Consider the following 24,976-nt stretch of genomic DNA (forward strand, 5'->3'; position numbering starts at 1 on the left):
TCCCATATTTTCTCCCTAACTGTCCTTCCTGCCCAACCATAGTTGGCCAACCTCGCAGTATGTTACTCTATGGGGGCCTATTTACTTACATTAAATTTAATTTTTTCCACAAATTCTATTTTTTCTCTAAAAATGTATCTTTTTAAACATTAATACATTTTGAGATTTATTTAAGTGTAAAAACCATGAAAAACTCTTATACAAAACTTTGTCAAGTAAAAGCAGTAGAAGTGCCTTAGAAAACAATGGGAGCTGTATTGATCCTTTTGGATTTTTTTAGCCATTCAGACTTCTAGACTTTTTTTTGGGGGGGGGGGGTTCCAATAGTAATTACCCAAAAAACTGGAATTTTTAGAGGTTTAAGCAAAATTTTTATTTTTTTCTGATCGTTCATGGCTTTTTTTCATTTGTGCATTTATATTTGGATAATATTTTAATAAATTACATGGCAATCCAGTAAGTTAGAGAAAATGTGTTTCATTGTGGTTTCAAAAACCTCTAAAACCACTAGAATGAGAAAGTTGATAAATGGGCCTCCCCGTGTAGTTAAATATATTTTCTTAGGAGCAATATAATATAATATAAAATATAATATAAAATAAAATTGTTTTGATCAACATAAAAGTTAATTGGTCACTTTAGATTTAGGGTCAGATTTAGCAAACATCCTACTGGGGAATTCCTTAGAATGGCAAAGTTTAATATTTTCTTTCTTCTAAAAACTTTCTTGTGGTTTGGAAATTTTTGAAATGTGTAATTGTTTATGAAAAACAAGAAAAGATGATACCTTTGCTAATTTATCAGAATGTGTTTAACTGCTTTGATGAAAATTTGGACAGCTAATTACTACAATGGAATAATGAGTTTCAGAGCAGAAAATAAATGTGCTTCATCCCAGATACATGGATACTTTTCATAGTCCTCTTTAGGACTAAAACAATGATGATGAAAACTTTAAATGAGAATGTTTAACAAAAGGTAATTATACTTAAAGGGGGTTGTTCACTTCTGAGATACATCTATGATGTAGAGAGTGATATTTGCAATAAGTTTTCATTTTTTATTATTTGTGTTTTTTGTGTTATTTAGCTTTTTATTCAGCAGCTCTCCAGTTTGCATTTTCGCATTCAGTATTAGGGTACAAATGACTCTATCAACCATCTATTGATTTGAATAAGAGACTGGAATATGAATAGGAGAGGGCCTGGATAGAAAGATGAGTAATACAAAGTAGCAATAACAATACATTTGTAGCCTTACAGAGCATTTGTTTTTAGATGGGGTCGGTGACCCCTATTTGAAAGCTGGAAAAAGTCAGAAGAAAAAGGCAAATAGGTAATAAAATACAGAAAATGAATGAAGACCAATATTAAAGGTTAACTTAACGGTGAACCAACACCCCTTTAATAATATGGCCACCTAGTTTCGGTAGAAACTATCACAATATCAAGGAAAATCCGTTTATCAAGAGAATGCTGAAAATTTGGTCATTGTCAAAGAGGTCCAGTGTATCTACCCCATTACTACTGGTATTTCCATACATACACAAGTCTTGAAAGTATCTATGCATCTAGAATGAAGCAATCTACATTTCTAAGACCTCTGACTGGATACAAAATATTGTTTCTAATTTGAAAGTATGTGAGCATTTTATAAACGAATACAGACAACAAAAATGTGAATGCACTTGTTTACTCCAGACAGTTTATCATCATGTACAGAGGCACATCTGTTTGCTAGTGACTAGAGACTTGAAATTAATTTACTAATAGGTTTCTCGGTAAAAAGCAGATGCACTTGTGCCTGCTGTTATGGAACGAGCAAAAAATGTTAATGTACAATATTCTTGATTTAAGTGTAACTGTACATGATTTAAAAAAAAAAACAAAATGGAAAATGCTTTGCATTGTTTTCTGTTTCTTGGCATAGTTCACTATTTACTGCACTGTCAAGCTATATAATTAATGGCTAACACAATGGAATTTGCAGCTCTGAGAAATTAGATTCTTTTAATAGAAGGATATTTATTTAGTTAAGACTCTGGCATAAAAAAAACAATAGATTCAATTTAATTATGCATCGAGAAGATGTTCCTTATCATATGCATATTTTGACTTGGCTGTGGCTTGTATTAGCATTTCATTTAATAGTTTCAGTAACTTACAAAAGGAAACAGTGACATTTTGTATTTCTTTCTCTCAGATGGGGTAATTCAAATCTCTGAGGTTTAGCATAAATGAGAGGTTTAAAAAAAACTACATTATGTACCATAAAATAAAGAAAAGTACTTATAATACATTAGGGATCAATTTTCATTCCCCAGAGCACAACAGCTAAAGAACTAAGGGGTGCAAGAGTGTACCTATTATGTGCTCTCTGCTCTAAATAAAGGAAAGGGGCCCCATAGTGGACTGTGCCTCCCATCAAAGCCTAATTTGTGCATCTTAACAATGTGCAAGCTAAGGGACAAAGGAGGTACCACCCCCTGTCATAACTCCCATATTAGGCATGTAGTTCAGTATTTTTATTTCTGTAAATAGTGTTATTTTGGGTTGAGTCACTAGATGACTATGTTAGGTAGTGGATTCCCTTGAGGAGGTTTTAGAGCAGGTGGCACTTAGAGGGGATGTCCATAGAGATATTAGCTATAACTGGCTAGCTATATAGCTCTCCAGCTGCCACATCTTCTTTGGCTGATGTGAGGAGAATGATGCCAAGAAGCCTGAAGATTGCCAGAGGAAGTCACTTGGTTTGTGTTTTTAAAACAGAATAACTAGTCTAATTTAACCCACTTATCCCATTCAACACAGACAATTGTGCCACAGCATTTTATATGAACAATGGTGGTATTATATGCTCTTTGGAAGGGTCGAATGCATTAAATTAGTTTACATGACTTTCATCTTAAGCTATGATGTGTTTAAATTCATGCAACTTCATCCGTATTATTGGGTATCAATGGATAGGGTAGACAGTGATAGGTTCGATTGTGGAGTTTATTGGTGGTGATAGGCCAGTTTGTCAAGCAGTTAAAGGGCATGTAAAGGCAAGAAAATAAAATCCCATTTTTACTTTCTTTAATGAAAAAGAAACCTATCTCCAATATACTTTAATTAAAAAATGTGTAGTGTTTTTATAAGAAACCTGGCTGTATGCAGTGAAATTTTACTGCATTTACTGCTGTGGATAGGAATTGTCAGATGGTCCCTAACTGCTCTGCAGAGAAACAATCATACTTATGAACAGCAGGGGGAGCCCCCGCCTTACTTCCCAGCCATGCAGAACTCAAGCAGCTTTGTTTATGACGATCCCTAAGCAGCCCAGACCACACTGAGCATGTGCACAGTCTTAGTCTTGCAAAGATGTTTAACAAAGTTACAAGATGGTGACCCCCTGTAGCCAAAAGCATAAATTATTTGTTTGATTAAACTTGTGGTGCAGTAAGTTCATGTTTATATTTAGTATACAAAATACAGCATTTCTAGCCTTATTCTATTTTAGAATTTACATGCCCTTTAAAGGAGATGGTAAGCTATGGAGGCATTTTATTTCCAATAGAATAGTTGCAATAGTGCAAGCTAGAATGCTATATTTATTCTGTAGAGTGTTTTACCATACCTGAGTAAAAAACTCTACAAGGGCTCTGTCTGTTTAGGATAGCAGCTGCAGTGTTAGCTTGGTGTGACATCACTTCCTGCCTGAGTCTCTCTATGCTCACTTATAGCTATGGGCTCAGATTACAGTAGAGAAGGGAGGGGTGGGGAGAGAGGAGCAAACTGAGCATGCTCACGCCCAGGGCAAGGAGATTTAAGCTGAAGGCAGGAAGTCTGATACAGAAGCCCATGTGTACACAATAGAAGGAAAGAAATACAGTGTTTCTTTTGACAGAGGACTCAAAGCAGCAATACTTTGAGGGTTTACTGGTAAATTCAGGTGGACTTTTCTGATAAGGCTTACTTAGTTTTAACCTTTCCTTCTCCTTTAAGGCTCCATCAAGCAGTCAGGATGGGGCTAGTGCCCTGTCAATACTTCACCAGGCAGGAATCCAAAGAAAGGGGGAACTAGGATAAGTAGGAACTGGTGCATAAATACAAGGCTGAGTCCTGTGCCTGGAGTCTCTAGAGTACACAGCACTTGGTCTGAAGTGGTGGAATAGGAGGGTAGACATCAGGAGGGCCCAATGACCTGGGAATCCTAGTTGTGTTTTAATAATAATAATACATGTGGGACTTGCTCAATCATTGCCATAAGAGAAACCATACTGGACATTGTTAATAAAGTTAATCCTGTTTCATTTGCAATTGTGTGTGGACCAGTTTAATCCAGTGTACAACTAAAAGTCTGCTTTGTATGTGATGGTGGTGCGTATCCTAAAGTGATAATTCACCCATTTAATACTAAAAGAGAGCAGATTGTTACAAGTATGTAGAACCATGGCATCGTCCATGGCATTAAGTGCCACAGCATCATCAATAATATAAAACAAGTTGGGTGTACTCTACAGGCTTAGTTCACATAAAGTCACATTGCAATAGATTATGTATTGATTGTATATTATATATATTATTATATATAACACCTCATTCACTGTAATGAATGTGTGGCATTTGGAAATGTTGTGTGCCACCTATAGCAATTGTTGCCTAAACAATATGGGTTCCAACTGTATTCCAAATAAATCAATAAGTAATTATAGTAAGGAATTACTGTATGGCCTTTACGGGCTAGTTTAAAAGTTATGTAATTATTCTAGGCTGTCAACATATATCAATTGTAAATTAATTATTATCCTATTACCACCAAGTGAAAAGATTTGAGCAAATATACAGTCCTTAGTACTTTCTTCCTGCCTGCCTAGTGAAGCACCATTAAGTTGCTCCCATATCTGTAAACAGACACACAAGTTTAAATAATATCATTTCATTAGAATTGCAATTTGAATATAAATTTGACATGCAATGGATTTGTTATGGACAAGGTCTTATAAATCAGCAGAGGAATTACCATTGTGCAGATTGAAGCTGCTTGATTTGCAGGCACAACCATAACAGCCTCTATAAACCAGCTTAGATTGATATTCTGATCTTTAAAGAAAAAAACGTTATGTGCTCAAATGAACTTAATTGACTTAGCAGACCAAACGCAGCAGACAATGATTTCCTATGTGCTGGAGATGAGTTGACAATCAGAGGGTGAGCACACAGAGCCATTTACTCTATAATATAAAGCAATATGTTCTATGAATTTGCTTTTATATGCCATGTTCCTTTTGAGGTCACTACCATGTGACTTGGATTTATGTTATTTTAATTTAAGTGCGATAATGAATTATTACATAATTTGTGCATTCCTTGTTTATATATTTACTTATATTTTGATTCTTCTGAAATTCTTTTAAGATTAGTTGTAGCATAGAATACAAGTACAGGTATAGGACCTGTTATCCAGAATGCTCGGGACCTGGGGAAAATGGATCTTTTTGTAATGTTCTAGTCTACTAGAAAATCACGTAAATAAACCCAATAGGCTGGGGTTGCTTCCAAAAAGAATTAATTATATCTTGGTATGGATCAAGTACAAGGTACTGTTTTATTATTACAGAGAAAAGGGGAATCATTTATAAAATTTTGGTTTGTTTGATTTTAATGGAGTCTATGGGAGATGGCCTTTCTGTAATTCAGAGCTTTCTGGATAACGGTTTCCGGATAACATATCCCGTACCTATAATAAAGAAAAAACAATTGCATCAATAAGAAAAAATAATAATTTTGTAATTGTGTGTGTGGTCCATTTTTAAGACGCAGTTTCGAAATTCGAATTCAAAAAGACCAAACAAAATTAAGTCAAAGGTTTTTTTTGTTCGAATAGGTCCATTTTGAATTGAATAGGTCTGTATTTGGGCGAATTCGAATCATACGAATCGAAGGAATAGCTCATTCGATCAAATTCATTTAGAAGTTTTTCCCACCAATTTTTTTACCTTTGATAAATCTACCCCTCAGAATTTTAGAGGTTACTGTTAGTGATGGGCGAATTCGCCGCCAGCGAATAAATTCGCGAAACGCCCGCGAAAATTCGGCAAAAACGGGCGTCGAAAAAATGGGCGCGGCGTCAAAAACGGGCACCGGCGTCAAAAACGAGACGCCGGCGCCGTTTCGCGAATTTTTCACCGTTTTTTGGCGAAGCGAAACGGCGCAAATTCGCCCATCACTAGTTACTTTTTCACTAGTAATTATCTGAAAAAGTCAAACTTTTAGAGATTTTAGAGATATTCTTTTTTCCTGCACTTTTTTCATACTTTTTATAACTTATACCACTAAAAATCAACCTTTAATAAATGGGCCTCACCGTCACTGTGCATCCTTGCATACTTGCTGGATCTTAATTAGAAATAGTTCACATTTATTCTGTTAGTTCAGCTCTCGCTCTCTTCATCCAAGGCTACAATACAGTATCATAGGAGTCATTTATAATCAAAAAAGCAATTCCTATGTTTTTTCCTCGCAATGTTTCCACGAAGTCATGGTTGAAGGGCCATTGCACCTAATGCTACTGGGGCTGATGCGTCAGCATTTATTTTACCTGGATAGTAAAAATGATGCTTGATGCCAATGTTATTCATAGGGTAAAAAGATAAAAATAGAGGAAGGCCAGCATTTGTTTTCCACAAAAGGTGGCAACCCTACATGGTTCACAATTACCTAGGGCTTCCATGACATGAAGTAATTTGACTTTTTGGCCTTATGTTGTTACATGGCCGCAGGTTTACTAATCTAATATCCTTATATTATACAGCAGGGCTTTACATGTAGTGATGGGCGAATTTATTTGCCAGGCGTGAATTTGCAGCTAATTCCCGCGATTCACCGCCACCGAATAAATTTGCGAAAATTAGCCAGCGTAAAAAAAAACAGATGCCGGCATCAAAAATCAGATGCCGGCATCAAAAATCAGATGCCTGCTCCGTTTCGCGAATTTCTCGGGAAATTCACAAGTTTTGCGGCAAAGTGAAACGCCCCAAATTCGCCCATCACTATTACATGCAGTGCATGTGAGCTAAAAGCAGCGACAGTATTAATTAACATAGCTGGACTTCAGAACTGAAGCAGTAGAGACGGGAACAGATTTTGGAGTTTATGTTTTACACACTGGTGGGGCATTATACTTACAGCTTATATTTCTTTTGCATTCTGTACCACGTGCTGTAAAGGTTTGATGCTTAAAAGATTCACTTTATACTCATAGCAAAAGCTTGAAATGATCCTTTCATAGAATAATCATAAAATGAAAGCACTCGGCAAAATCAAAGAAAAAATGTTGGTAGCTGACATATATTTACAAAAATAGCTGCCGAGGGCTACTTTTATTTTCAGAGCGGTCACTTAGCTGCAGTGGATTTACAGTAGTCCTGTAGCACAATTACAGTTTTCCAAGCATTAAAAAAGAAATCTTTAATTCTGGCTACAGATTTATATTCGTTCCTAACACTTTGCTGCAATTTAAGCAAGATTTGCCAAAACGGTTCTGACCAGCGGTCACATTGTTTTCCTTATCAGTACACCTGTCTCCAGCATAGCCCGGAACAAGCACACCTAGCACAAGTGATTACAATAAAGTGCATTCATCCTGTAAAGCTACTGGCTGCGTGTTCAGTAGTTCAGTAATAAATGTATTCTTTTGCACTATACAACTTTAATGAGGTAGTGCTCTTCCAGGCCCTATCTCTGATCTGCACCTGGCTTCAAACTGTTAGAAGTTTTACTTTTAAGGTGAAGTGCAATATATTTCCCATTAAATGCTGGGACATAAGGATTCAATGAACCCGCCGTTGGCAATAGAAACACTGCACTTTGGAGCTCTGTAATGGTTCATGGAGCACCGGTATTTTGCACTGAAATTATATCTTAAATGTCAGAATAAGCAGCATGTTACATGTTTAAACATCTTGGTCTATATATTTTAATAAGCACATAGGGGCATATTTATCAAGGGTCGAAATTTGAATTCAAAAAGACCAACCGAAATTAAGTTTAAGGTTTTTTTTTTTTGGCTGAATAGGTCCGTTTTCGGCCGAATTCAAATCATATGAAATGAAGTGATTGCTCATTTGATTGATTCGAATCGCAGTTTTTCCCCCCAAAAAATTAGATTTTTCAAAGTCCACCAATTGACTCCAAATAGGTTTAGGAGGTCCCCCATAGGCTAAAACAGCAATTCAGCGGGTTTTAGATGGCGAATGGCCAAAGTCTAATTTTTAAAGAGACAGTACATGATAAATTTCGATATTCAAATTTTCTAATTTAATTCAAATTCGAATCCCTAGTCAAAGTACACAAAAAAATAGCTTGAAATTCAATTTTTTTGAATTCGAAAATTTACCTCAACCTTTGATAAATCTGCCCCATAATTTTTGATCTATGTATTTTAATAAATACTGGTATGAGACATCCAGAATGCTCAGGATAACGGATCTTTCCATAATCTGGATCTTTATATCTTACCTCTACTAGAAAATCATGTCAACATTAAATGAAGCCAATAGACTGGGTTTGCTTCCAATAAGGATTCATTATATCTTAGTTTGGATCAAGTACAAGGCAATTTGGATTATTTGGATAAAACGGAATCTATTGGAGATGACCTTCGTGGAATTTGGAGCTTTCTAGATAACAGATTTATGGATCTCATTATAATCTCTCGATATACTGTTAAGTATTAACCTCTATTCCCAGAAGCTCTTTTTATGGTCCCATTCTTCCTGTAACTGCAGATACCTGTTTATAAAGGCACAATGTCTATCACAATGTTTATCACAATGCAATCATTTATCATTTTGCAGCAGCTGGATTCATTCGTACCACAGTGATGAGGTTCATAAACAAAGCCAGATAATGTTCTAGCACTGGAATGGAATGAAGACCAAGAACATGGGGGAAAGAAGCTTGTATATGATGAGGACAGGGCAGATTTATTAGCCACATTCTGACCGCTATAGATTCTATAGAGATGCCCTAACATGCACAATAAAATACAATTGTTATGATTGTTATAGTATTAGATGCAATGTGGGTACAGTTTGGCTCTTTAGTTGAATTTCATTCTCATATTCCATAATGACAGGAGTATTCATCATCATTATTACTATTATTAATATTTTGTTATTGTTGTTATAAAAGAACCTAGAAATTTGACCTGTAGATTGTGATATGTGATTGAATACTCCCACATTGCTATGGCATAGTTTGATTAGTACAGTAGTAATAAAATACCTGCTGCCTAACATTACAATTTGATTACAATTTGATTATATCTGTCTTCCATCAGAATTTCTATAATATGAATTCTCAATATTTATAAAACTATTTGATGTACAGGTATGGGACCTGTTATCCAGAATGCTCAGGACCTGGGTTTTTCCTGATAATAGATCTTTTCGTAATTTGAATCTTAGTACTAAAAAATCATTAAAACATTAACCCAATAGGCTGGTTTAGCTTCCAATAATTATTAAATATATCTCAGTTTGGATCAAGTAAAAGGTACTGTTTTATAGTATAATGAAATCATTTTTCAAAAATTGGACTATTTGGATAAAATGGAGTCTGTGGGTCAAATTCACTATTGGCTGAAAATGCGCTGGCGACGGCTTCGCCACACTTCGCCAGGCGTAGTTTCGCTAGGGCTGTGCAAATTCACGAAGATCTAAGCTTACACACAGGTTACCAAATGGTTGCAAAGTTGTGCTAGCGATAATACGATAAGCAGTCCGAAGTTACGCTAGCAATGCCTAATTAGCATATGGCATGCAGTTAAAGTACAATGGACGTGTATGCTGCAGCAAATACATTACACTACACAAGGCCAGGGAAACTTAATAAAATGAAATAGGTCTTATATTGCCCTACACATCTGCCCACTGTATAGTTTAGGTGCCAAATGTAAGGGGGATGGAGGGTACCCCAAAAATTTTTTTCGATCTTTTTCATCCTATCATCCAGTAAAAATAAAAAACGCCAGCGTTCTGAGTCTGAGCTGGCGAAGTAAAGTCTGGCGCAAGAGGTAACGTTCAGTAAAATCCACAAGTTAGTGAATTAGCATAGTTACGTCCCTTCGCCAGAGCGCAACTTCGTCTGGTGTTAGGGTGCAAAGTAGCGCTAGAGTATGTCTACTAGCGAATGTACGCCAGCACCCCTTAATAAATCGGCGAAGTGGCAAAATTACAGATTGAGCACAGGAGCTCCTCAAGGATGTGTTCTCAGCCTGTTGTTGTACACATTGCTGACACATGACTACATAGCTAGACACAGCTCAAACCACATCATCAAGTTCGCCAATGACACAACTGTGGTGGGGCTTATCAACCACAACGACGAGTCGGCGTACAGAGATGAGGTTCAGCAGCTGGCGGTCTGGTGCAGTGAGAACAACCTGTCACTGAATGTGGATAAAATGAAAGAGATGATCGTCGACTTCAGGAGAACTCTCCCTGCTCACACACCACTCAATATCAATGGCTCCACGGTAGAGACAGTAAAGAACACCAAATTCCTGGGAGTCCACATCTCTGATGACCTCACCTGGACCACCAACACCGCCTCCATCACCAAAAAGGCTCAGCATCGTCTTCACTTTCTAAGACGACTGAAACGGTCCAGCCTTCCGCTTCCCACCCTCACAGTGTTCTACGGGGGCACCATAGAGAGCGTCCTGATGAGCTGCATCTCCATCTGGTAAAGTAGTGCCAGCTCTGCTGACCGGTAAAGTCTAGAGCGGACTGTCAGAGCAGCTGGCAACATCATTGGAGGGGCTCTTTCATCACTGCAGGACATCTTCCACAAGCGCTGTGTAAGAAAGGCCTCCTGCATTGCACTGGACTCCACACACCCCTCACACGGACTGTTCACGCTGCTCCCATCCGGCAGACGCTTTCACAGTATTAAAGCCCGAACAACCAGGCTGCGCGAAAGCTTTCCACAAGCTATCAGACTCCTCAACTCACTGCCTATCCTTCCACTACATTCCAGAGACACCTGAACTGTGAACTTAACTTTGTGAACTGTTAATTTATTTGCACAATTCTAAAGGTTTACACATGTATATATCCAATTTCTGCCTATATATTGCACATTTCATGTTTACATATTTATTGTGTATTTTTAAGTGCCTTTTTGTGATATGTACTAGCTGGAGCCACGTCGTCTCGTCTCACTTTATATTCGTATACTGCTGAGATGACAATAAAGTTTACTTTGACTTTGACCTCATGCAGGCGAATTTTCACTAGCGTTAGCCACTTAGCCCTTTAGTAAATTTGCCCCTATGAGAGATAACCTTTTCTGTTATTGATAATGGGTTTCCACATACTGGATCTCATACCTGTAGCATTTTATTAACTAAAGCAGCCAGTCGGATTAAATCTGATTTACAAAAAACAGTATGTGTCAAACACAGAAGTAGAAAAATTGGAAATAAATTATTAACAATTCCCTTGCCATTGATTAGCTAACTTTAAGATATCCCTGCTCATACACTACACTGTCAATGTTGCCTCCTTTACGATCATCACTGCTAATGGCATGAAGGCCAAGGATTAATGAGCAAGTTGGCATCCTTAAAGCACAAAGGGAATCTTCTATACCCAACTCATACAACATCTTATTTTACTCAAGCATCCTTGGCACACTTTCTTTGTTGTTTATATTTTGCAGATCTTGGCAATGATTCTTTCAGTGTAATCATTGCCAATTTTGTACTTTCCATTTGGCAGGGACACTGGCATTCTTTAAATTGATAAACTAAAGCCACATACTAGTGGCAACATCTCCATATGAATATTGCACCTGTTTTGTTCTGGAACGCATTTTGTAAATGAATTAGGATGTTTTTATTAAGTTCACCTAAGTTCAGAAACAAGAGTTAGTTAAAAAGTTTTGCAGGGTTGGGTAACTGGCAGGATTTTTTTTGCAGATATTAAATCAAAGCAACTTTATTATCTTTTCATTCAGCATATTACACATCCATACACAGGTATAGGACCTATTATCTAGAATGCTTGAGACCTGGGGATTTCCGGATAAGGAATCTTTCCATAATTTGGATCATTATAATTTAAAAGGGTGGTTCACCTTTAAGATAACTTTCAGTATGTCATAGAATGGCCTATTTTAAGCAACTTTTCAGTTGGTCTTCATTATATTTTTTTATAGTTTCTGAATAATTTGCCTTCTTCTTCTGGCTATTTCCATCTTAAAAATGGGGGTCACTGACCCCCATCTAAAAACAAATGCTCTGTAAGGCTACAATTGGATTGTTATTGCTGCTTTTATAAGTCATCTTTCTATTCAGACCCTCTCCTATTTATATTCCAGTCTCTTGATTCAAATCAACGCACTGTTGCTTTGGTAATTAGGACATAGCAGCCAGATTGCGGAAACTGCCACCTGGATTGCTGCTGAAAAAAAAGCTAAATAACTGAAAAACCAGAATATCACTCTCTACATCATACTAAAAGTTAACTCAAGCAACCCCTTTAAGTCTACTAAAAAATAATTTAAGAATGAATTAAACCCAATAGAATTGTTTAACCTCTTGTAAGGATTAATTACATCTTAGTTGGGATCAAGTACAATGCACTGTTTTATTATAATTTTTTTTAATTTTGATTAAATGAAGTATGTGGGAGGAGGCAAATCCTATACCTGTATATACAGACCATCACATTTCAATCCAGAGCTACCTTAGGCACTCCTCCTATTGCCTGCTCCCTGGCCAATCCAACTGTTGAATAAGTATATACTATTACTGCTTATGCTTCAATCAATGAGGGCACTGAAAATTTTAAAAAGAATTGTTGCTTTTTGTTCTATGCCAAAAAAATAAACTGCTTCTTAGATGGTTCTGTGCCATCCCTGTTTATTTAGGAGCCATACCTTTGGAAGAAAGTCACTAGTCCCACTGCCTTACTGGCTGGAAAGCATCTTGAGATTCAAGAAATTAAGCACACCCTATAAGGTACTGCAGCAGTTAATGGTAAGCCTTAAAATGCTTTTTTGAGTTGTTTACCAGAAAAATCACTTAAAGAGACAGTTATGAACTAAAGCTTAATCTTATAGTTTGGTCATTTGGCCTACTACTGCTTTTTAAAGGTAAAAATCTTTGCTGTGATTATGGATGCTCTGTTTCTTCTAGTCACTTCCAGCATGATCGTTCCATTATGGAGTGTGCGGGCAGGAGATTCAAATGGCTGTCAAAATCTCCCACTCTATCCCCAGCGGGTAGCATGCTGCCTGACAATTTTTGCTGTCCTAGGCCCAGGCATTTGTGGCCTGTCCATACCAACATCTCTTTCCAAAAACAAGCATATTAAAGGAGAAGGAAAGGCTACATTTAAGTAAGCTTTATCAGAAAGGCCTATATAAATATACCAATAAACCCTCAACATAATGCTGTTCTGAGTCCTCTGTCAAAAGAAACATTGAATGTCTTTCCTTCTATTGTGTACACATGGGCATCTGTATCAGACTTTTTTCAGCATAAAACTCCAGGGCTAGGGCTTGAGCATGCTCAGTTTGCTGCTGCTCTCTCTCTCTCTCTCTCTCTCTCTGGGGCAAATTCACTAAGCGCCGAAGCGCCGAACTCTAGCGTTAGTTCGCTAGCGTTTGTCATTTTCGTTACTGCGCAAATTCACTAACGAACGCTGGCGTAGTTTCGCTAGTGTTACTTCGCACCCTTACGCCTGGCGAAGTTTCGCTAGCGACGTAACTATGCAAATTCACTAGCGCGCGCAGTGTACTGAACGCTACCTTTTACGCTAGACTTCCTTCGCCACCTCAGACCCGGCGAAGCGCAATAGAGTAGTTCTAGTTCTAGAGTTTTCTAAGTCCCAAAACACGCTGGCGTGTTTTCTACATTATGGCTGATAGGCTGAAAAAGATCGAAAAAATTTTTGGGGCTCCTCTCTTTCTCCCCTACATTTCCTGAGTCATGGCAACTTACCTAGACAGTGGGCACATGTGTAGGGCAAAATAAAATTTTTATTTGATGAATTGAAGGTTTTCTAGGCATTTGTAGTGCTGATACGTATTCCTCCATTGAAATTTGGCGCCCTATGCAAATTAGCCTTCGCTAGCGTAACCTCGCTTTACTTAGCGAATCAACGCTAGCGCAACTTCGCAACCTTACGCTACCCCTGTGCGCAACTTCGGATTTTAGTGAATTTGCGAAGCGCTGGCGAAACTACGCCTGGCGAAGTGCGGTGAAGTGCGGCGAAGCGCGGCGAAGTTGCTCCTGGCGAAACTACGATTGTTAGTGAATTTGCCCCAGAGTCTCTCTCTCTCTCTCTCTCTGTCTCTCCCTCCCTTTCCCCCCCCCCCCTGCTGTAATCTGAGCCCAGAGCTATGTGTGAGCAGGGAGATACTCAGGCAGGAAGTGATGTCACACCAAGCTAATATGGCAGCTGCTATCCTAAAAACAGAAAGAGCTTCTAAAGCTGTTTACTCAGATATGGTAAAGCATTCTGCATAATAAATACAGTGTTATAGCTTGCACTATTGTGGCTAATCTATTGGCAATAAACTGCTTCTGCAGCTTTCCTTCTCCTTTAATAGGATGTTGGTGTTCTCTTTGCTGCTAAAACAGACTTTTCTGGTAGATATTGTTGGTGAGATTTGCATCAATTCATATGTTTTTTGGGATCATGCCTTTCTCACAGTCAGCATTTCAATTCATCCCAAAGGGGTTCAATTGGGTTAAAGTCAGAGCGCCGTGCAGCCAGTAAAGTTCTTTCACTCTATTCCCTGCAAATCAGTTCTGGATAGAATGTACAAAGTGTAATCTAAGATTAATATGACTCCAGTGTCTAAAAAGACATCATTATACATGAAGAGATAACTAGCAAGGCTGCCAGTTTCACTGGTTAGAACCTGTCATCTTATCTTCCTGTATAGCTCTTATTAATAAATTCATTTGTGCGATTCAGAATCAGGTGTAAAAATAAACCCAGGGTGATAAACAGTACCATGCTTATGGTTACTAGACAAATTAAAAGAAGATTTTTATCAACATTGTGTGACAGCTACAGCTCGTTTTCCTCAAGCAGGAACTAGAAGATGCCTCTAAAAATAATATTATCAATACAGGATACCATATAATTAAAAAGAAACACTGTTCGTTATAGTTTTCTTTCTGATTCCCTTAATTAAAATAATTTGCGTCTACAGACCTGAATAATTATTGGTTTATCAAGCTAATTGTCTACAGAATTAAAAAAAAAAATGTGCAGCCTATGTATATTTGAACAAAGAAACTAAAAGTGGAACACGTTACCATGGTGATATGTAGAATGGAAAAAAACCATCCATCTATAGTGGCTCTTCCAGCACTTCGATATGATTAAATTACATGGTATTTTCAGCTGTCATTGTTAATTTTTCAGGCCAAAGAAATAGTTGTCACATTGAAAAGAACATACAATACTCATTAAAACTGTAAATTTCTAAAGGTACAATGTACGGTAAGGTCACTTTTCATATCAACAGTTGCTGTATCATTCTAGAAAAATTAACATTAATACCATGTACTAGTAGTAAGGGCCATAATCAAATATGACTCACCCCTGGTCTTAATTCCATGGCCATTTTAAATGAATAATGCTTCCTACTGCCTTACTCTTTTTGTTTTAGTTCCTTTTCTGATCTGCCTTTATATTTTATTTTATTTTATTTTATTTTTGGTGTATATTTATTAAACAAATCACAGTGGGAATTAATAATTAACTGCTAAGAGCTTCAATACTCAGTAGGTTTAAGGGTCCCTGTCCTATAGAAAGAGGCGCATACAGTACATAAACAAAATGGATGTCAGGAGCATTTTATTGTGGAATGCTCTACTTCAAATCCAAGATGATGGCACCCATGGCTGCCAGGTGATGTCATTACGCCACATCTTGACGCAAAATTCAAAATAAAATTCGACAGAGACCGGGTTCAATGCCCGAATATAGGTTCAGCTCCTGCGTGTTTGTGGATGCGCTACAATTCTTTATTGGCTGATTCTTGGATTCTGACCTTCTTGTTTTGATGTCACTAATTGCTGCCTGCCCTGACCTCTTTGCCTGGATAAGACTACAAACTTTTGTTAACCCTGTGGATACCACTAATTGGACTTTCTGCATACAGCTTTCTCCTTGGCATCAACTCCAACCTTTCAAGAGCCACTAGGCCCTGACAGTGGGAAGATAACAAGTACATACTTTAAATCTGGGGAGTGTTGTTGCCAAAGAAGACATATATTGAAATGCTTCCTCTATAAAGTGATTCTTAAGGAGGATTAAGAATAGAGAGATTGCCTGTTGCAAAATGGTAGCACATCCCAGAGGTATGGGACAATCAGGGAGCCTGGTTTTATGGACTCAGCTCTTGTGATAAGCTGTATGGACAGTAGATTGTCCTGAGCTGAGTGTAAGGATTGTGAGGGAATGTACAGAAAGATGACATAGGAATGTTTTGAAAGACAGGATGAGAAATTAGTACTTTATGTGCCACCTGACCTGGAACCAGGAGAAGGATTTAAAAGCAGGTTACAGTATATTATGTGAAAAGAAGTAGTAAGGTCGGAATGCAGTGGGTAGTGATGTGATAAGGATAAGGTCCTGCATCAATATATTAGCAGAAGAACCAAGCATCAGACATATCTTTGCAATATTCCTGAGAATAAGACAGCAAGTCTTAGTCAAGCACACAGTGTGGGCTAAGAAGGTGGAGGAGTGTTTTAAAGTGACACATAGGCACTTGCCTTGGGAAACAAGGATTTACAGTAATGTTGTTGATTGTACAGTAAAATGTAGGTTGGGGCCAGATTTAGGTGGAAGTATGAGAATTTCAGTTTTGAACATATTCAATTTCAGGCAGTGAGCAGTCAACCAGGTTACTACGGCAGTGATACATTGTATGACTTTAGCATGAATAGCAGGGTTGATATTAGAGTAAAGAAGGATCTGTGGGTTGTCCACATAGAGATAGGAGAGAGAGAGAGATTGCAAATAAATAACAGAAGAGGCCCTAAGACAGGCCCTTGGTAAAAAGGTAAAAGTTGCAACTACTGCAGGAGTAACACAGTTTGGCTTCATCATAACCTGCATAGCCTGTGCAGAAAGATGATGTAATACTATGCCAGTATAGTTATTATTCTGTACTAAACACAACATAAAAATATTACCATATATTAGTCTTTTAACGCAAGATCATAATGCATACTGTATGTCATGTACTGTGCATATATACGCATATACAGTAACTTATAATGATAAATGAACAAATACTTACCCCTTTTATGGAGAAAAACACTGGCATGCCTACGTCCATATCCATTCTCAACATAGCAAGAATAATTTCCCAAGTCGCCATCTTCAACAGAATCAAATATCAATGAGATTGCAACTTCCTCCTCTCCTAGATGCTTCTTAAGTACTCTTGAAAAATGAAAGCATAAAAAGGTATTCTTTGTTATGTTTGTCAACTGTGTGACTGTCCTTCATAATAACCTAACACAAAACACAGTACCACAGGGATGCATGTATTTCACTGGTTTATCAGTACACAGCTGTGGCTGTACCAAATATAAATTAAAAAAATGTTCTATTTGAAAATTGAAAATGGTTGTCAATTGCCAAAACTGTTACATTAAATGAAAAAACTAAATAAAATGTTATGTGAATAATCCCAGTTGACTTTTTGGGGCTATTTATCAGTTTACCAAATTTTACTTATTAGTAATAATGAAAATCACTTCATTTTCTCCTTACATTTGATTTGTATCAGGTAACATGGATTCAGATGGGTGATAATGGTCACCAGCACTCAGTATGCACATCAAAAAGAATGGTGTTTTATTGTTCACTGTAGGCTATTGATGAAGGGGGAACCTGGAGCTACCACTATCTTAAGGGTCGTACTGGGCCGATAGGACACCTAGTAAAAACCCAGTGGGAGCCGGCTCTTTTGGGCCCAGTCGGCCTAGACCCGCTCCTTGCACTCCCTCTCCTTTCCTCCTTCCCTTTTCCTCCCTTCCTGACCCAAGTTTCGCTGACTCACTGGAGGGGTGTGTTCGCCCATCACTAGATATGTGTATAATTTAACATACTGTAATGGTAGAAACTGAGACCAAACTTTCAACTTTGTATAACATTTCCTATCCTCCTAATGCTGACATTTTTAGTATATTTCATATTATCTTTCTTTGTTTCACAACTCCTTTCTTTCATAATCACTCTTTGCTGCCAGGTATTCCCTTTTTATATCCCAGCCTTCTGCTAGCTCCATGCTCTCCTTTTTCAGTTCGCTGCTTTCCCACTCCATGCTTTTTCTCCATCCTATGCTGTTTCTTATTTGACAGGTATAAGTTCAAGGTATCCCTGGCACACTGTCAGCTTTACATTTGTAATATACTGGTATATTAAACACCAAAAGATGCAACACAAATGATAAGGCATTTCTTTATTTCCATAAGCAACAGCACAATGTATAGAAGATGCTTCATTTCTATGCACCGAACTACATGTCATGTCTTGTCTCCTTCATTCTTCTCAGAGCAACCACTTAGTTGCACCCCCACTACTACTGATGTTTCCCACATCAAACCCTTCTGTCTTGCTGGCCCTTATATTTGGAATGCCATTCCTGAATTTCTCCGGGGAGAATCCTCTCTCAATGTCTTCAGAACTAAACTCAAAGACTACCTCTTGGAGCACTTGAATAACACCTAAACTGGGAACCGGCACTTATATGGTAATGTCACATACTACAGCACTTTCATACACCTCGATTTGTGTCTGTCCGTTACCCTCCCATTAAGACTGCAAGCTCTATGGGGCAGGGACCTCCACGCTTTTGTCTCCTTGACATTACACACTTACTGCTTATGGTAACTGTATTTTTTTATGGTTATTGTACTGATTGTATTTATTATTGCAATGACCTCCTGTTTGTTCTACTAATTTATTGTTCTGTTGTACATTGCTAGTATTTGCATATATCAATATCTGATCATCAACACATGACAGTAACATATAGGGGCACATTTACAAAGCTCGAGTGAAGGATTCGAATTAAAAAAACTTCGAATTTCGAAATGTTTTTTGGGCTACTTCGACCATCGAATGGGCTACTTCGACCTTCGTCTACTACTTCGAATCGAACGATTCGAACTAAAAATCGTTCGACTATTCGACCATTCAATAGTCGAAGTACTGTCTCTTTAAGAAAACTTCGACCCCCTACTTCGGCAGCTAAAAGCTACCGAAGTCAATGTTAGCCTATGGGGAAGGTCCCCATAGGCTTGCCTGTGATTTTTTGATCGAAGGATATTCCTTCGATCGTTGTATTAAAATCCTTCAAATCGTTCGATTTGAAGGATTTAATCGTTCGATCGCAGGATTTGCGCTAAATCGTTCGACTTCGATATTCGAAGTCGAACGATTTTAGTTCCTAGTCGAATATCGAGGGTTAATTAACCCTCGATATTCGACCCTTAGTAAATCTGCCCCATACTGTATAGATAAAATCTGATAGAAATTGTTCTTTATGGAATACAGCAGTCAATTATTATATTAACCAGAACCCACGTAAGAAATCCCTTTATCATTATTAAGCTAAACTGGCAAATATTTGATTTCAGATACTATAGAACCATCTTTAATGGTACAAATTAAGTAGGGGAAGTTTAGTTTGACCAGATTCTACAGTTCTTCTTCGCTATTCAGTAACAAAAACATTTTGTACACTTATATGTATAAGATGTGGCTTATCATTATTCACCTGTATGCCATCTGGAACAACAACCTCATTTATCAAATGTTCTTTTCTCTCCCATGGTCTCAACTAGTATTTCCTTTAATATCAGTCATATCAGTAATACACAGAGGAGCACACAAAGGCAGAAGTAAACTGCATGGATAGTCGTCCACTTTAAATATTTGGTTTTAAACTCTCTTGACCTGGATTTCAACTGTTACATGAGCAACAGCTTGCAAATTTCACATGCAGGAGTTAGGTCATGTAGCTGGTGACCACGATTGGAACAGGGAAACTGTAGTTTATGTATGAGCTTATACATTTTTGATCTCTTTTGTTTTTTTCTGCAAGCATTGCTAAAGAAGACACCAGATTGTGTGCAGGATTCCCAGTTAGTGTAGTCCAAAAGCTTATGATTTTTTTATATGTCTCTTCTGCAAGCATTGCTAAAAAAAGATACCAGGTTGCATGCAAGCTTCCCAGCCCATGTAGCTAAAGAAATATTCAGATATTCGAATATATCTACAGTATAAGAATCAACATTTTAGATTGCATTCCCTTAATTCTGCCAAGGAACTAGTTACACATCTTTGATAAAATTCTACTTTTTGAAACAATGTTTTAACAACTTACCTAATGTCACTTTCTCTGACTCTCTTTTCATCCAAATCTTCAATGAATTTTTCACCTTTCATCCAGTAAATTACAGGAACAACAGCTCCATTATAGCCAAAGAAGGCTCTGCAGGTCAGGTTAGCAGAACTGCCTGTACAGAAGAAAAAAAGTACAAAACCAACTACATTATTTTTCCAAAATTCAAGCATAGCTCATTTCAGTGTTGTTGATGCATTTTCTTTTCTCTGAAAAGCAGTGAGATTGGATTGTCTCAGGGATAAAAAAAAGATAGTGAAATAGCAAAAGAGATCATTTCAATGTCTAAGGATTATGTAAGAAATTTATTTTTTAGCAATCCATCATTTTGTAGAAAAAAATACCAAATACAAAAATCTCATGATATCAGTATAATATATTATGATCTAATTTTAAACTTTCTCAATAGTGCTAGTCATAATGCTATAATTATTCACATCTTTAGATTTTATTTTTTCTTTAAATATGAGATCTAAACAAGGAATAAAATGAACAATGAGTTGCAAAGTTGCATTTTTTCACCTCAAATTTTGTCTTAACTCAAAAATTGAATGGATGTAAACTTTCTCAGAGTGGGCCTCTGAGCATTTTTTGCAATTGCAATAAATTTTCTATTTTAAGTGATTTCTGAGATATTATATTTTTGACAGCCAGGCAGGCTTTTGGTTCAACAGCTTTTCAAAGCTCACCACAGAAAAACTTCAGTAGCACATTTATGACATGGTGAACTCTAACCTTCACCTTGATAAATATGCTTCTAAAGAATAGAAAGGGGATGAGTTTTTTTGTAGTGAGCTTTAATTTCATACCTATAGATAAGCCATGAGTAAGTTTACATAAATTCATTTATTGGGTTTAGATCCACTTTAAACAATGTTTGAATAAAATAAGGGGGAGATTTTAGGTTACACCCTTATTACACCATGTTCAGCCCAATCACCTTTGGGTTTTTCAAATAGGGACTTTCCCACTGGGAGGTATGCTCAGAGTATGAGGTAAATTGAAGGGTGATCATACTAGTGTAAGGGAACTTTATTATTATTACTAATTATGATTATCTTTTTATTTTCTAGATTTCTAGGCAACATGTATGGGGTTAATTACTAGAATACAAATTAATCTCATTGTCCCAATGAAAAAAGCAAACTTCTATGCCTGGTTTTGCTTTATTTATTAATACATAACTCAATTTAATCAGATCGGTAAAAAACTCGAAAAAATCTAGCTAAAACCTAAATTGTATGATTTTTTTCAGGCTTTTCTCCCAAAAAGCTTGATTTGTCAAGTTTTTGCCTGAAAACCCAGAAAAAGTCAGATTTTTGGGCTAAACCCAGAGCAGACCACAAAAACTTCTAATTGAGATAGGTGCCTATCCTATTGACGTATACAGGACCTCGACAGGTGTGAGATGGCGGATTTTTGGATTTGACTTATTGCAGCATTGGGGTATAATAAATCTTGTAGCATTCAAAATATTTTTAAATGAAAATTTGAGTTTTTGGCAAAAATAAAAAAAAGCTTGATCAGAAAAATGTGAGGTTTAGTAAATAACCCCTGTAGTGTTGTATTTCAGTTACAGAGCCAAATTTAATGTTAAAGATCATTTTATTGAGTCCAGGGTTCTCAGCACTTTTGTTGGTAAAAGCATACTTACATCTAGTAACTGTTTGAAAAAGAAATTCTCACACAGGAGGTTGCAGTACAGAGTACACTGTTTTTTTGTGCTGTTTTCCAGCTTGTGATAGACTTTGAAATGAAATTGATCATTGGTTGCTAATTGCAACTGTTCTTTTAAATCATGTATGCTTTCAAATGAGCCTCTTTACATAAAATAGTAAACTAATTATTCTTTCTCTGATAGCTTTAAACAAACATAAATCAGAACGTCCATTTATTAAAACTATAAATCACATTTTTTTTTCACAATTCAGAAAATCGCAATTGTGAATATTCTGGAATTTGAGTTTTCTGAATTTTGAAGATTTATCAGTCAAATTTTATCTCAACAATTTAGATAAAATGTTGTCAGTTAAATCCTAGTAAGTTTCAGTAGAAGTCAACAGAAGGTGCATTTTCATCATTCAAGCTATATAAGTGATATTTTCAACGCAATAAAAATATCACCCAAGAAATGCGATTGTTTATTCACTTTTTTAAAACATTGTATGCATATTAAACTTTATAGCTGAAAAAACTCTGATTTGAAAATAAGTAAATCAGTCTCAGTGTGTTTTAAACAGATAGCAATCCAGTGGCAATCTTGTTGTTGGTGAGCAACATGGAAAGCTGGAAATGGCACACAAATATTTTTGGAAATGATGCAACCAGTTTCATGCAATTGAATGACAATGTTCTTGGTTCTGTGTGAGTTAAAGCTATGGGCAAATTTGCGCCGTTTCGCTTCGCCGAAAAATTCGCGAAATCGTTTTTGACGCCGGTGCCCGTTTTTCGACGCCGGCGCCCGTTTTTGGCGCCGGCGTCCGTTTTTTCGGAAAAAAATTTTGACGCCAGCAAATTTTTGCCGCGAATTTATTCGCTGGCGGCGAATCGCGCAAATTCGCCGCGAATTCGCGCCTGGCGAATAAATTCACCCTTCACTATTAACTAGCACACATGTAAGAATATATTTTATATATAAATATATAATATATAGTTTATACATTATTCATGTCAGTCCTTTGCAATTGCATCTTACACTCTAAGAAACATACAGTATTTTTTTTAGAGCCAATTAACCTTTCAATATACAGTATTTTTAGGTTATAGGAGAAGTCCAATGGAGACATAGTGAGACAGCATCCTGGCTGTAATGAAAACATGGACCCTAGACAGCAAATGCTAAGTTATGAGTTACCATTTTCTGCCCTTGGATACTTTGACCAATTTTGTCTGATCTTGAGTGAATGTAGAATATCTGGTCTGCTGTTGATTCCCATTGGCAGATCAGATAAAATGCCAAATGTTGCTCTTTCATTTTTACGTTGACCTGGTTGGATGGAGTAAATTTGTGGATCAAAGGCTTCAAAGGGTCAGATGTCTTTAAATTTAAATCTGATCACAGGTTTGTACATTATTCATATAATATTTGTGATCCTTGATTTGGTGTGGGTGATTGCTAAGCCATGTCATAGAGAATTTAAGTTCTAGACATATTGTTAACAGTTTGAATCTAACAATATGTAAGCCTCACCCCCCCCCCTCTGTATTTTTATTTGGCTTTAAACCTACTGCTCAGGGAATACTTAGAACAAACACAGTTATGTAGTATTGCATTAACATTCTTTCGAGTGACTGATAAACATTCTATGAAAACAAAAGCAAATTATCGAAATAAACAAAATATGAGCTTGTTTACTTATGTTTTTATTATAGTTTCCGTTTATGTACACATTTTACATTATTTCCCCCTTTATTATACTCTATAGCTCATTTGTATTGGTGGTGTGAAGGTTGTTTTTCATTCTGACGTAAAATTTTTGTAATCAAACACAGCTAAAGCAAATATCTGTGTAGGCTCAACAGCATTGGATACTTTAATTGTATCTATTGAGAACATATAATTGGCTCATATAAACCTTTCTTTCAATCAGTATGTACAAACAAAACCTTTCATTCACAGCCACTGGGCCAATGCAGCTAGCCAACTGTGATATGTGATTATATTCTTTTGTTTTAACCTAATCAGATTCCCCTTGATGCTTATGCACTTAATTCCAGTTTAAATTTATGTTGTTATTAATAAGATGTATCTATTCAAAACAATGATCACATTTTATGTGTATTTTGTTATTTTACAGCAACATGGTATATTTGTGTATGGTATATTTATATATATATATATATATAAATATTTTTTTTGTATATTTTATATATATATATAGGCTAGGGACCTAGCCGAAACGTTAGTCATTTTTTTGCTTTAATAAAAACCTCTTCTCCACCATAAGACCTGTGAGTGCTAGCTTCTTTTGAGCCATTGTATGTACTACTACATAACTCTGCACCCAGGCACCCTATAATTATATACGTGCTGTGCTGGCATCCTATGTTATATATATATATATATATATATATATATATATATATATATATATATATATATATATATATATATATATAGTGGATAATGTACCCCCTACTGTAATTTATAAAGATATTATGTTACCGAGGAGTTATGTGACCATATAAAAGCACGAGGCCGCAGGCCGAGTGCTCTTATACAGGTCACATAACTCCGAGGTGACTATTAATATCTTTATAAATTTTAAGTGGGGGGTACATTATCTATTATAATCTACAGTTTCTGGGTTCAGTTTTACTTTTTTTGAAGTGTCTCTACAAGTTGATTTTTATCTTTAACTGCAGCTCTTTTAGGTACCTGTATTTTATTCTTGCTTTCTAAATGGCACACGTCTCCTGCAGCTGCCTCCCTGGTCTCGCTCTTTTCCTCACAGGATTCCTCTACATTTTCACTTCCCCTCCCGTCCACTATCTAAAGAATCGCTCCCCCTCTGTGTCACATCATTTTCTTTTACCGG

General features: G+C 36.7%; 1 protein-coding gene across 1 annotated transcript in view; it reads right to left on the reverse strand.

The window, feature by feature from the left end:
- LOC108707447 (interleukin-1 receptor accessory protein-like 1) overlaps nt 1–24,976 on the reverse strand; it is a 745,402-nt gene that overhangs the window by 13,078 nt on the left and 707,348 nt on the right. The window contains exons 7-8 of the mRNA XM_041581751.1: nt 20,421–20,553; nt 17,322–17,467 (exon numbers count right to left, since the gene is read on the reverse strand). Of these exons, the coding sequence (XP_041437685.1) occupies nt 17,322–17,467; nt 20,421–20,553 (279 nt within the window). The remainder of the gene's footprint in view (nt 1–17,321; nt 17,468–20,420; nt 20,554–24,976) is intronic.

The sequence above is a fragment of the Xenopus laevis genome, chromosome 2L (assembly GCF_017654675.1).
Source record: "Xenopus laevis strain J_2021 chromosome 2L, Xenopus_laevis_v10.1, whole genome shotgun sequence".
Classification (NCBI taxonomy): domain Eukaryota; kingdom Metazoa; phylum Chordata; class Amphibia; order Anura; family Pipidae; genus Xenopus; species Xenopus laevis.